The sequence below is a fragment of the Leucoraja erinacea genome, chromosome 31 (assembly GCF_028641065.1).
Source record: "Leucoraja erinacea ecotype New England chromosome 31, Leri_hhj_1, whole genome shotgun sequence".
In the NCBI taxonomy this organism is placed as follows: domain Eukaryota; kingdom Metazoa; phylum Chordata; class Chondrichthyes; order Rajiformes; family Rajidae; genus Leucoraja; species Leucoraja erinaceus.
In genome coordinates, this window is record NC_073407.1 from 16,685,322 (window position 1) to 16,698,842 (window position 13,521).

General features: G+C 45.1%; 1 protein-coding gene across 2 annotated transcripts in view; it reads right to left on the reverse strand.

The window, feature by feature from the left end:
• cercam (cerebral endothelial cell adhesion molecule) overlaps positions 1–13,521 on the reverse strand; it is a 59,017-nt gene that overhangs the window by 13,766 nt on the left and 31,730 nt on the right. For both annotated transcript variants that reach the window (XM_055660109.1, XM_055660110.1), the window contains 3 exons: positions 11,418–11,550; positions 10,216–10,343; positions 5,805–6,008 (listed from right to left, as the gene is read on the reverse strand). In XM_055660109.1, the coding sequence (XP_055516084.1) occupies positions 5,805–6,008; positions 10,216–10,343; positions 11,418–11,550 (465 nt within the window). The remainder of the gene's footprint in view (positions 1–5,804; positions 6,009–10,215; positions 10,344–11,417; positions 11,551–13,521) is intronic.

Genomic DNA, 13,521 nt, shown 5'->3' on the forward strand with positions numbered 1-13,521 from the left:
CTTTTTTCACACAGATAGTGGTGAATCTCTGGAACTCTCTGCCACAGAGGGTAGTTGAGGCCAGTTCATTGGCTATATTTAAGAGGGAGTTAGATGTGGCCCTTGTGGCTAAAGGGGATCAAGGGGTATGGAGAGAAGGCAGGTACGGGATACTGAGTTGGATGATCAGCCATGATCATATTGAATGGCGGTGCAGGCTCGAAGGGCCGAATGGCCTACTCCTGCACCTAATTTCTATGTCTATGTTTCTAATTTCATGGCTAGCGTCAGTTCGAACGACGAACTGAAACAGGTGCTGGATGAAATGCTACTTCCTAGGCAGCCAGCGGGTAAAGTCATTTTCACGTAAAAATACTCAGCAGTCATCCTCTTGTGTTACACTGCACACGCTCCAAGAGCTACAGAGAGGAATTATTTATAAATCATTATCCAGTGCCAAAGAACAATGCTCAGGACTCTGGGCCAAGGTATATTTTGCTCTTGCCTTTTCAGGGACAGCTACAGTACAATGACCCACGACAGGTGGCCCGAGTGCGATGACACGTGAAGAGTTTTGTGGATGATCCATGATCAACACTCGAGACTAAGTTTTGGCAAGTCGGTGCCGATAGGAATGCTGTCAGAGAATGCAGTGGGAAATACAGATTCAGATTCAATTTAATTGTCATTGTCAGTGTACAGGACAGAGACAACGAAATGCATTGTACAGAGACAACGAAATAATTACTTTGCACGAAGATGCTTTGAAAAGTAGGAAACACTGCACTTCATTAATAAATATTGGGCACGTACTGTTTCTCCTCAAAATAATGGCACAGCAAGGTAAGACGACCACCAGCTTCAGTGTTGTATTCGGTGAAATGGAGACACAAGTGACTGAAGATGCTGGAGTCGTGAACAAAACACAAAGTGCTGGAAGAACTCAGTGGCCCGGGCAACAAGAAGTGACTGAGCACGTTTCAAGTCGGGACCCTTCTTCAGACTGAAGAGGAACAAAGTACCAGTCTAACATATGGTGTCCGAAGAAGGGTCCCGACCCAAAACAGTGTCTGTCCATTCCCTCCTCAGATGGTGCCTGACCCACTGAGTTCCTCCGGCATTTTGTGTTTTGCTCATTCATTAAGTGAGTATAGTTTGGTGCGAGTTGCTGCAAGCAATACGATAACACACGAGATATGTTGAAGGCATTGAACTTTCACAGGGTTGTCACAGGTTTAGAGCTCTATTATATGTGAAAATAAACAGCTCAAGAAAGATTTCAATCTGATGTGTCCAACATATGCCCTCAGGCAGGACAATCTCCCTCAAGCTCCAGCATGTTTATTCCCTTGCAAACAAGTTTGGGATGGTGAAGTCATGGAATGTTTTGCAATACTGGACAAAAATATGGAAAAGGTAGGCAATACTGTTGCTTGAAGCTTGAAAGCGCACACCAACAGACTGAGGAACAGCTTCTTCCTCTCGTTTATGAGGCTTCTGAATGGCCCTTCCATCAGCTAGGGTACTGTCTGATTCACCTCTTTCCCCACTGTGAACATTGGAACTTGTTTATAAAACTGTCATGCTACATTCTGCTCTCTGCATCTTCCCCTTTGCTCTATCTATTGTACTTCATCAGTTCAGAAGGTATAGGAGCAACATTAGGCCATTCAGCCCATCAAGTCTACTTTGCCATTCAATCATGGCTGAGCTATCTACCCCTCTCAACCCTATTCTCCTGCCTTCTCCCCATAACTCTCACAACCACTTGAATTTGTCTTGATGTATGACACGTCAGATCTGTTTGGATAGAAGCAAAGCAAAGCTTATCACTGGACCTCAGTACACATGGCAATAATTAACTTAAACCTAAATCTAAACTAATACATTCCTTGCGTATGATCAGCCATTCAGTATCAGCCCAACACTCAAATTGCCTTAATCCATTACTGTGTAAATGCTGATCGTTCTCAGGTTTGAATATACTCAGCGACAGGCTGGAGGTAGAGAATTCAAAAGATTCACATGCCGCAGTGACAAAAGGCATTCTGATTACTGTCCAAACTATTAGACCCGTTATTCTGAGGCCACGTCCACAGTTCCAGCTCTCAATCCCGAGGGAACAAACTCATAAATTCATGTCATAGGAGCGGAATTAGGCCATTTGGCCCATCAAGTCTACACCATCATTCAATCATGGCTGATCTATATTTCCCTCCCAACCCCATTCTCCTGCCTTATCCCCATAACCCCTGACACCCGTACTAATCAAAAACCTGTCAATCTCCACCTTAAAAATATTAATTGACTAGGCCTCCACACTTCTGTGGAAATGAATTCCACAAATTCACCACCCACTGACTAAAGAAATTCTTCCTTTCTAAAGGGGTCTGTCCTTTTATTCTGAGGCTCTGGCCTCTGTTCCTAGACTCTCCCACTCGTGGAAACATCCTCTCCACTGGGTAATCCAGAAAATGCTGCTGATTTCTGGGCAGTTAAGAATGTTTTTAACATGCAGAGAGTGCAGAGACACTGAACTGTGTTGGAAAAAACACAGTGCTCATGGAAGGTGCAATTGGCAGGAGGGAAAGCTCATTCGCGATATGTTTTCTCATAACCTACATTTTATTTTTCCTTTACATAACTTGATGATAACTACTTCGTATGTTACTGTTCAAGATTTTGGTCGCATTCCCACTCCAAGGTGAGGTGACAGCTGTTGACAGAGACTTGGTCACGTTGAGAGGGAAGCAGGAGAACACGAGGAATATTATTTCACTGATGTATTTCCCCCACTCTAAAAACAAGCTGTAATTTATTGCATCAGTTCAAGCAGTTCCAGCTGTTCTCTGGAACGCTGGTTATATTGGCTGCGGTTACTTCACATTCCTTTCCCTCTACATATCTCCCTGGCGTTCCGCTTCCTTGTTTAACAGCTCACACATTTCAAGCGTCGAGAGGGAAAGGGACAAGACCACTGCAGATCATGTGGCTGATCCTGAACCAGAAACAAAAGGTGCTAGCAACACTCAGCAGGCAGCTATCATTCTGTGGAGAGCGGAGACATGTTGACTGTCTGGCTGTGTTTAAGAGGGAACTGCAGATGCTGGAGAATCGAAGGTTACACAAAAAAAGCTGGAGAAACTCAGCGGGTGCAGCAGCATCTATGGAGCGAAGGAAATAGGCAACGTTTCGGGCCGAAACCCTTGGGTTTCGGCCCGAAACGTTGCCTATTTCCTTCGCTCCATAGATGCTGCTGCATCCGCTGAGTTTCTCCAGCTTTTTTTGTGTAACCTTTGACTGTCTGGCTGTTCTGTCATAAGGGTGAGCAAGCTTCCAGCCAGATAGGTAAATCTCCTCTTTGTATTTCTGCACATTAATAGATAGATACTTTATCTTCACATGTACCGTGAAGTTCTTTATTTTTGCCATCGCAGGACACAAAAGAATCGCCACAAAGTGGCGACAAAGTTGCAAAGCACCCTTAAATATTGTTGGTCCCTTCTTCGTTCCCCACTCACCACCAGTCTCTCTAGTGTGGGATGCCAGAGGAAGTTTGCTATCCAATTGCCCAATGCTACCCTCACGTTCACCTTTCTACTTGCTCAACCTTGTTTGTGCCTCTTATTCAGGAGCATCTCTGTACTTTCTACACAAATTCCTAACATGCATCAGGTTATTTCTTGCCCCTGGGCATTCTTGGTGTTGACATCAAGATTCCTCACAGCAGGTCCCAACATAAACCTGCCCAAGGCCTCAAAACACTCATTCAATTAATCCTTTCTCTAATAGTAAGCCTTTAAAACCAATCTGATAGTGTGTTTCTGTTAATGGTGATTTATGTCAATTGGTGTTCATTGAATTCAGCTGGAAAACATCAGTCAGGCACCTTTGAATACACCATTTTAGCACAAAAGATAACATGGACTTACCTAGGAGAATGTGTCACATGCATTTCCATGAACAAAAAAAAAAAAAACCTGTCAGACTTAGAAAATAGAACTGTACAACACAGGAACAGGTGCAGAAACATAGAATTGCAGATGCTGGTTAATGTCCAAAAGGACACAAAGTGCTGGAGTAACTCAGCAGGTCAGGCAGCATCACTGGAGAACATGGTTCGGCTTCGGGTCATCGTGGATTATTAGTCGTAGTGGAAGCTTTCTTCTCCCCCTCTCCAATCAGTCTGAAGAAATGCCTCGACCTGAAACATCCCTATCCATGTTCTCCAGAGATGCTGCATGATCTGCTAAGTTACTCCAGCTTTATCATACCTCTAGTTTCACTCTCCCCTGACTCTCTCTCTCTGAAGAAAAGGAAGATGACTGAGCTTTATTGCCTTCCCTCACAGTGGGAAGCGTTGATCCTGCTGTGCGGGGATATTCATGTTAAATTCCATTGTGTATTGTGTTCTTATTATTCATATGGCTGAATGGTAATTCAAATCCCACTGTACCAATCGGTGCATGTGATAATACATGTAACTTGAACTTGAACTTGAGAAGGATCTCAAATGAAAACATCACCCATTTCTTTTCTTCAGAGGTGATGCCTAACTCGCTGAGTTACTCCAGCGTTTTGTGTCTACCTTTGCTGCATGTCCTGCTGAGCTATTCCATCACTTTGTGTCCTTTAGTGTAGGACAGATGGTTGGGCCCTTCATGCCCGTGCCAAACATCATTGGCGTCTCCCTACCCTCGGTACAAGAACTGTTCCAGAGCCGCTGTCTGAAAAAAGCTCAGAGAATTGCTAAGGACAAACTGCACCCCCTCCACATACACCTGGATCTCCTGCCATCAGGCAAGAGATATCGAAGCATCAAAGCCCGGACTACAAGACTGCTAAACAGCTTCCTACCACAGGCTGTGAGGCTGCTAAACAGTCACTCTGTACTCACAGTCACTTGATTCTGCGGCTGGCACGGACACTTTAATAACTGGCACTGGCCACTCAAATCAGCTGCCCCGGACATTTTTATGATTGGTTTATTGTTTTTTAACATTGTGTTTTACCTGCTTTTAACTATTTATACTGTTCCATCAGGGACTGGATTGTTTTTAGTGTTATTATGTGTGAAATGTTTTAAATTTCATGTGCAATGCTCCGCTATTCACTGGGAAACGTCTTTTCATTTTGCACTGTACAACTGTTGCTTGCAAGATGACAATACAGGTTGATTGATTGATTGATTGATTGATTGATTGAACATGTTGCCAAGTTAAACTTCTTCTTTCGTGTGGCGTGCACAGCCTAAAGTTATAGGACAACTTGTTCTATTTGATCTTCTGTGTGGGCACGTCGAGTTGATTGCATTCGTCGAAACAGGGAGGACCACGTGAAGGTTGCAATCTTCCACCCCCCAAGTTAAACTAATCTCCACTCATCCATACCCGGAGGCTCAGAGGGGATAGAGCCTTCTCTGTTGCTGCTCCGGCACTCTGGAACACCCTGCCGCTGCACATCAGACAGGCCCCCTCACTGTCCATCTTCAAATCCAGTGTTAAAACGCATTTGTACTCCCTGGCTTTTGACCATGCCTGAGGCTTTGCTTCTGTTTGTGGTGTTTTTGATGTTTCTTTATTTTACATGTCTTTTCCTACTATTTCTTTTGATTGTTATTTTTGGTGTGTATTAACTTTTTTGTCAATGATTAGTGATGTACAGCACTTTGTTGCAGCTATGTTTGTTTTTAAAGTGCTCTATAAATAAAAAAATTATTATTATTATTATTATTATATCCATGTGCCCATCTAAAAACCTCTTAAATGCCATTTGGCTCAGTTAAACCAGTCAGAATGCTTTCCAATTAATTAAAGAGGACTCACTTGATGTGCTTGTCGTACATTATAGGGAGGAATTCATCCACAGGCAGCATCTTTGTCAGTGGCTGAGAGTTGACCAGTTTCTCGGCCCCCTGCAGTGAGATGGCGTAGGCCAGCGTCCAGTAAGAATACTCGGCCACTACTAAGTTACGGACACCTGGAATGGCCTCCTCCTGGCCGGGATTGACCAGTTTACGACCAAGGTAGCTGGAAAAATGAAAGGTTGCATTTGTTAAACTTAATACTTGATTGTAACCAAGTGCCCACTTTTTAAATAAAGATTCTCTCATAATGCAAGGTTTTGTGATAGATTCGCAAACTATCGTGGTCCAGAGCGGGTACAGAGAGAAGCCATTTCCCGAGGTAAAAGACCTGAGGTGCTGCCTCACAGTGCCAGAGTCCCAGGTTCGATCCTGGCCTCGGGTGCTGTTTGTGTGAAATTTGCACGTATTCCCTGTGAACGTCTGGATTTCCTCCCATGTCCCTAAGACATGCGGGTTTGTAGACTGATTGGCCTCTGTAAATTGTCCCTAGTGTGTAAAGAATGGTTGACAAAGTGGGATCATGTAATTGTAGTGTGTACAGGTGACCAATGGTCGGCATGGGCTCGGTGAACTACCTGCCTCTGTGTTGTATCTTTCAATTCAATCCAATCCAATTACTAAGGGCATCAAAGACTTAATATGTTCTGTTCGTAGCACGAATGGATAATTCCTGCCTCGTGCATGTTTGATTCATCACCGTGCATTCACACGCCTTTGGCCCTCAGCTCTGAACTTTCTTTCCTAAAACTGTTCCACCATTTATTCCTTCATTAAGGCAAACACTACTCAGGGGGTAAGCGTGGCTAAATGGTCAGCACGATGTTTCGCCGAACACCTCACATTGTCAGTCCGCAATAACAATTAACCTGGCCGGTGGCTCAGCAATTCAACTTCCCCCCCTCTCAGTCCAAATCTGACCTCTCTGCCTGGGTCTCCCTTATCCCCTTTGGTTGGCCTCTCCTCCGACCCAGCCAGAGTAACCCCGGAAATTTCCCCTCAGCAACCTCATCTTTATCTGACCTAATAAGCTGTTCTGTTCCCCCCTCCCCTGGCAGTCTCCTCCATTCCATTGCCAGAGTCATTTCCAACCCTTGCTCCTCTCCTCCCATTCCTTCCGGCTAGCTGTCTCCTCCCACAACCACCCCCATTTTCCCTCAATTTACTAGCCCACCTCTAGGTCCTCTAGGGAGGCCCACCCCCATCAGTGGAGGAACATTGAATTCTCCCCCTACCCACGCCTAGCCCTTGCTCCTGTCTTCTTCCAATTCCTTAACTAGCTGTCCTCCATCCCCCTTCTCCGATTATCTGAAATGTCTCCTCCTACCGCCCCTCCCCACCCCAGTTTCCCACCCTCCTACCCCCCCTTGTTCATCCCTTCCCTTCCCCCCCACCCCCCATCGTCTTTTTTGTCCCGGGGAAGAAGGGCTTTCGGCCCGAAACGTTGCCTATTTCCTTCGCTCCTAGATGCTGCTAACCTATAGTTTTTTCCAGCAATTTTGTGTACCTACTATAAAAGATGTGTTCACACTGACACGTAAATGCGATTAGGATAGATGGGCTAAATGGTCAGCACGGATGAGGTGGGTGGAGGACCAGTTTCCACATTGTACCACCCAATTACTCCATAAAACATATCTTTAATCTGGCCAGTGGTTTCTTAAATGGCTCAATAATAATATTTTTTAAGGGATCCTTGCGCAGTGTCTTGGAGCGTGTTAATGCATTGAAAGCACTGTATAAATGCTAATTGGTGACGTCGCTGCTAATCATCAGTGAAACTCATTGACAGGATCTGTTTATTGGAGCAGGGGGAGACTGGAATGTGAAGGGCTGACATGCCTCGCTACATCAAGAGTCCTTGATGCCTGTTGCTGTCTAATCTCAGAAGGTACACTAAACAGAGACTAGACACAAAGAACTGCAGATGCTGGTTTAAAAAAATGAACACAAAGTGCTGGAGTAACTAAGCAGGACAGGCAGCATCTCTGGAAAACGTGGATAGGTGATGTTTCGAGTCCGGACCCTTCTTCACAACCAGTCTGAAAAGCGTCTCAACCTGCAACGTCACCTGCCCATGTTCTCCAGAAATGCTGCCTGACCTACTAAGTTACTTCAGTACTTTGTGTCCTGTACGGAACAATACCCTGTTTAGACCATGCGGAGGTCAGTATGTACTGTATAAAGTGAGAATTAGATCCTTGCTCCATTCACAGAGCAGGATATCATCAGCTGAATTGAATTACTGTCTCAAAGACACTGGAGAGATATCCCTGCCATCGTTATCTCAATTGTCTGAGCTGTTGCCTTTCATGTTTACAGCAGTTCTCTGAGGGGATAAAAAAAATGCTGGCCAGTGATTCAATTACAAAGTTCTGCTTATTTCAGGACCGTGTTTTTGAAAAAGGATCTTCAAAGAGTGAAATTCAATAGCTCCCATTGCTGGGTCACTCCAAAAACGCACCCTGGTACTTCCTGGAGTGGCACATCAGGTGACAACATTCCCCCCTGCTAAGCAGTGCAGGCTTTCACAATAATTACCTCCCTTAGTGGATTTGAGAGGGAGATGGAAACTGAGACAAAGGGAGGAAAATGAGGAGTGATAAACATGTGCCCACTTGCAGGGAGAGAAAGACAGTTAATCTATAAGCATTTAGACAATAATGGGCTCTGATAGCACAGTGTTACATTGTTGGGGTTTAGGTTAGTTTAGGGATACAGCATGGAAACAGGCCTTTCAGTCCACCAAGTCTACGCTGACCATCAATTGCCCATTCACGCTAGTCTTGTGTTAACCCACTTTCTCATCCACTCCCTGTACACACGGTGAATTTGATGAGGCCAATTAACCTACAAACACCACCTCTTTGGAATGCAGGAGGAAACCGGAGTAAGCTTCACACGGACAGCACTCGAGGTCAGGATCGCAACGGGGTCTCTGACACAGTGAGGAAACAGCTATACCAGCTGTGTCACTTGAGTATCATGTATCTACAGTATGGATTGTAATCTTGTATTCTCTTTCCGCTGACTGGTTAGCACGCAACAAAAGCTTTTCACTGTACCTCAGTACACGTGACAATAAACTCAACTCAAACTCAAACCCATGGCCTCGACTATTAATAGTTATAATTACATCATGGTAATTGTGTAATTTCAATTCAAATAAATTTGGAAGTAGAAAGCTTATGTCAGTAAAGTGGTGGGCGGCGCGACTCTCGTCAGCAGCGGCCTCTGCAGTCCGTCTGTCTTTTTATTATTTTTGTCTTGTTTCTATGTAGTTTTTATTTTTATTTTTTTGTCGGGGTGTGTGTGTGGGGGGGAACTTTAAAATCTTTCCCCTGCACGGGAGACCCGACCTTTTCTTTGTCGGGTCACCGTTGTCGTTGGGGCTGAGCAACGTGGAGCGGCCTCCAACAGGAACGACCTGGGGCTCCAGTCGCGGAGCTGCGGTCCTACTCACCTTCGTGGAGCTGGCCGAGTCCGAGCGGGTGGAGCTGTGGTGGCGCGCTGCTGCGACCCGACCCCCGGAGATTCAGAGGCTGCAGCTGCGGGTCTGGCGGACGGCAACACCGGGAGCCCGCGGGTCCCTGGAGGGAGACCGCTTTTTGGGGCTTCCGCAGCGGCGACTTCTCCCGCCCGAGTTGCGGGGTTGAAGAGCACCTGGAGCGGGGCCTTACATCACCGCCCCGCGCGGCTTGGAATGGCCGCGGGACTTTGCAAGCGCACACCAGGGGCTCCAACAACAAGACCCGGTGCGCGGCCTTGCATCGCCCGGCGTGGCTTTAATGGCCGCGGGACAATCACCATCGCCAGCCGGGGGGGTTTGACTTTGACTCTGACATCGGGGGGGGAGTGCAGGGGAGAGATACGTTTTTTTGCCTTCCATCACAGCGATGTGATGGATGTATGTGTAAATTGTGTTGTGTCTCGAGTCTTTTTCGTTTTGTAATGTATGGCTGCAGAAACGACATTTCGTTTGGACCTCAACGGGGTCTAAATGACAAATAAGTTGTATTTTATTGTATTGTATTGTATTGTATTGTATAGCATCTGATTGGGATTAAATGTCTATTTAGTTCACTGAACCTTTAGGAAAGGAAATTTGTCCTTGTTTTTGGTCTGGCCTCGATGACATTGGCAGCATTTCGTGGGCTTTGAGGGATATTGTGATCCCCACATTGTACGAATGAATGGAAAGTTAAAGGCCTGGTCGTGCAGGCTGAGGTAGCTATACGATCGCAGTGGCATAAACTGCTCAACCATCCAGGGACCTGGAGAGGCAGAAAACCAGGCAATATCCCCAGGGCAGTGAGGTCAAACCAGCATACCTGCTTCATATGTTCACAGATACAAGTTTAATGTGCACTTACATGAGGTCCCATTCTAAAGCGACATCCTCGATGTCACTTAGTAGTCTTGTCAGCTTCCTCTTAAAGTGACCCTCAAACCTCACATCATCTTCGAAGACCACAGCTTTGTTCAGCTTTCGATCCACAACCTGCAACCACATTCGAATATCATCCTTTATTTTTCCCCAGTTTGGAGAACAGCTGACCTATAACTATTCTCAATATGATCGCAATGTGAATGGGGACCACGAGGCAGATCTAAGAAACCCTATTTGTTGGCCTTTCAAAACAAAATAAGTTATTCCCATTCATCCTGTCCAGGATTTCTTAAGTGGATTTGTCTGCGGTTGTCTCTGTGGCGGAGTGTCTACTGAAATGAAGACTGGCACAAGAAGAACAGGCGCCACGGTGTCGCAACGGTAGAGTTGCTGCATTACAGCGAATGCAGCGCCGGAAACCCGCCTTCAATCCCAACTATGGACGGCTGCTGTCTGTACGGAGTTTGCACGTTGTCCCCGTGACCTGCGCGGGTTTTCTCAGAGATCTTCGGTTTCCTCCCACACTCCAAAGATGCACAGGTATGTAGGTAAATTGGCTTGGTAAATGTAAAAAATTGTTCCAAGTGTGTGTAGGATAGTGTTAATATGCGGGGAACGCTGGTCGGCGCGGACCCGGTGGGGCGAAGGGCCCGTTTCCGTGCTGTATCTCTAAACAAAACTAAACTAAACTAAACAGTAACTTGGTTAAGGCATCAGCCGAGTGCCAGGAGCCACACAATCTGCATACTTGGACCATGAGTCAGAACCTTCTAAAGTGGAGACACCCATACTTGGTCAAATCCCTGCATACAATGCCCACTGACTACCACTAATGATAGATATATGTTCGTGATCTAACCAGTGCTTTTTCTTGCAGTCAAAAAGGTGCCGACAGAACATGATTAATGAACATACATATCACATTAGCAGAAAATAAAACCATGCGTTTAACTTTTTTGGGATGCTGGTACGGTGTATTGGTATGTGCACCATCACAAATAAATAAATAAATAAATAAATAATAAAATAGATGTATTATTATTATTACAAATAAAAACCACTGGATATAAGCAAGATTTGAAATGCTCCTGTAAGATATAGAGCTTTGAATGCTAGATTTTAGGGGAAAAAAACCTCCAAAAAAGTTAAGTAATGGTACAAACTCATCATGTCAAAGATGCAAACCTCTTTCCAGATGGAATAATGGCTAAGGAAACATCCAATTTCTCCCTTGGTCAAAGTCCTGCCAGAGTATGGGTCAAAATATCCAGGCAACATGCTAATCCCCATCTCATTTAACGTACTACTATTGAAAGCACTGTGGAGACAAAATCAAGGTAGAAAATGTCAGTAAAAGTTAATGCTTTTAAGTAAAAGGTACACATTAGCCCACGGAGTGAAAGTGGTAACACTCTCGGATACACCTTTGTTTCCACTGTTTGCAGGAGGCTCAACTTTTGGATGAGATGGCAGTATTGAGAATATTCTGCTTCTTCAACATGAAGCCTAGCAATACAGTCTCGTCGTGAGCAATCCAAAGGTCAGTCCTCAACCAACAAGAGATTGAAGTGGGACCTTGCCGAGTTAAAGTTGGCAGGCCTTACAGGACAACACCCTGAGTGTGTTACTACATTTACATAACATAAAACACAGGACCAAGCCCTTTGGCCCACGATGTCCACGTCGAACATGATGTGAAGTTCAACTAACGTCCTCTGCTAGCAAATGATCCATATCTCTTGATTCCCTCTAAAATCATGTGCTTATCTGAAAGCCACATGAATGCCACTATCATATCTGCCTCCACCAGTACCTCTGACAACATGCTCCTGGAACCTATCACTGTATAAAAAACTTGCCCCACACACCTCCTTTAAACTTCACCCCACTGATCTTAAAGCTCCAACCTTTGATCTTTTCATTTCCACCCTGAGAAAAAGATTCTGATTGTCTACCCAATCTAAGCCTCTCATCATTAATGAACGTCTATTGGGTCTCCCTCAGGTTCTGATGCTCCAGAGAGAATTATCCAAGTTGGTCAAACCTTAGATCCCAAGATCCCTCTGTAAAGAGATCAATGCTGTTTAGGGTTCTGCTATTAACTGTGTACTTTCCCTTTAAAATTGGTCTTCAAAATGTAACAACTCACACTTGCCATTTCTCTTCGCTTATCTCTAACTGATCTATATCCTGTTGTATCCTTTGACAGCCTTCTTCACTGTCTGCAACTCCACCAGCTTTTATATCATCTGCAAACTTACAAACCTACATGCAAAACAAAGATTTCCCACTATATCCTGCTACATGTGACAATAATAAGCCTAAACCTATCAACGTTTCATACAACAGAGGTCCCAGCACTGATCCCTGTGGAATACCACTGGGCACAGAGCTTCAGTCAGAATCACACCACTTCCAACACTTCCCTTTGCCTTCTATGCGCAAGGCAGTTCTGAATCCAAAGTCCAAAGTCAATTTGGATCTTCTGGATCAGCCTACCGTGGGGGACCTTCTCAAACGCCCTATGAAAATCCACATGGACAACATCCACTGCTGTCACCTCCTCAAAAATATGCAGCCAAGTTTGTAAAGGAAGCCCTGACACGCTCAAAGTCATGTGGACTGACTCTAATTGGCCTATTCTCTTCAGCTGTGAGTAAATCGTATCGTGAAGAATCCTGTTTTGCAGCTTCCCGACTGCTGATTGGAGGTTCTCCGACCTATACTTTCTTGGATCATCCCTATTTCCCTTTTGAAGTAAAGGATCGATTGTGATCACTCTGCTGTACTCTGGGACCCTGCCTGTGGCCAGACACGATACAAAGATCTTCATCGAGATCTGCAGTCTCCTCTCTTGCCTCCCTCAATAACCTGGAATGGATCCATCAGGCCCTGGGGACTTTAACACATTCATGCTGTTTATTTCTTAGACTGTGCAAAGAGCTGTAAAATAGTGTAGACCAGTTATTCATAGATTGACTCCTGCTCTGTACTGTGCCTGCTCCTTTCCAATGGGTTTTTACAGAAAAGCTTCACACATCCCACTGCGTTGGGAATTAATCAGAAACCGCTTACGTTCCTAACCTAAATTAAAATGTGCTTGAGCGTTGGTGTCAGATGAGTTCAGCAGCTGCTTTGGGTCCAGCTCCCCAACAATTCGACAAAGGCTGTCAACAATCAGTTTCTAGGCTTAACGGCAAAGAATGGGCACTTGGCTGGAGAGTGGCAGGACACACACACATTTTGGAGAACGGCCCAGTGTGCACCAAATCTGGGTCAGTGAGAGAGA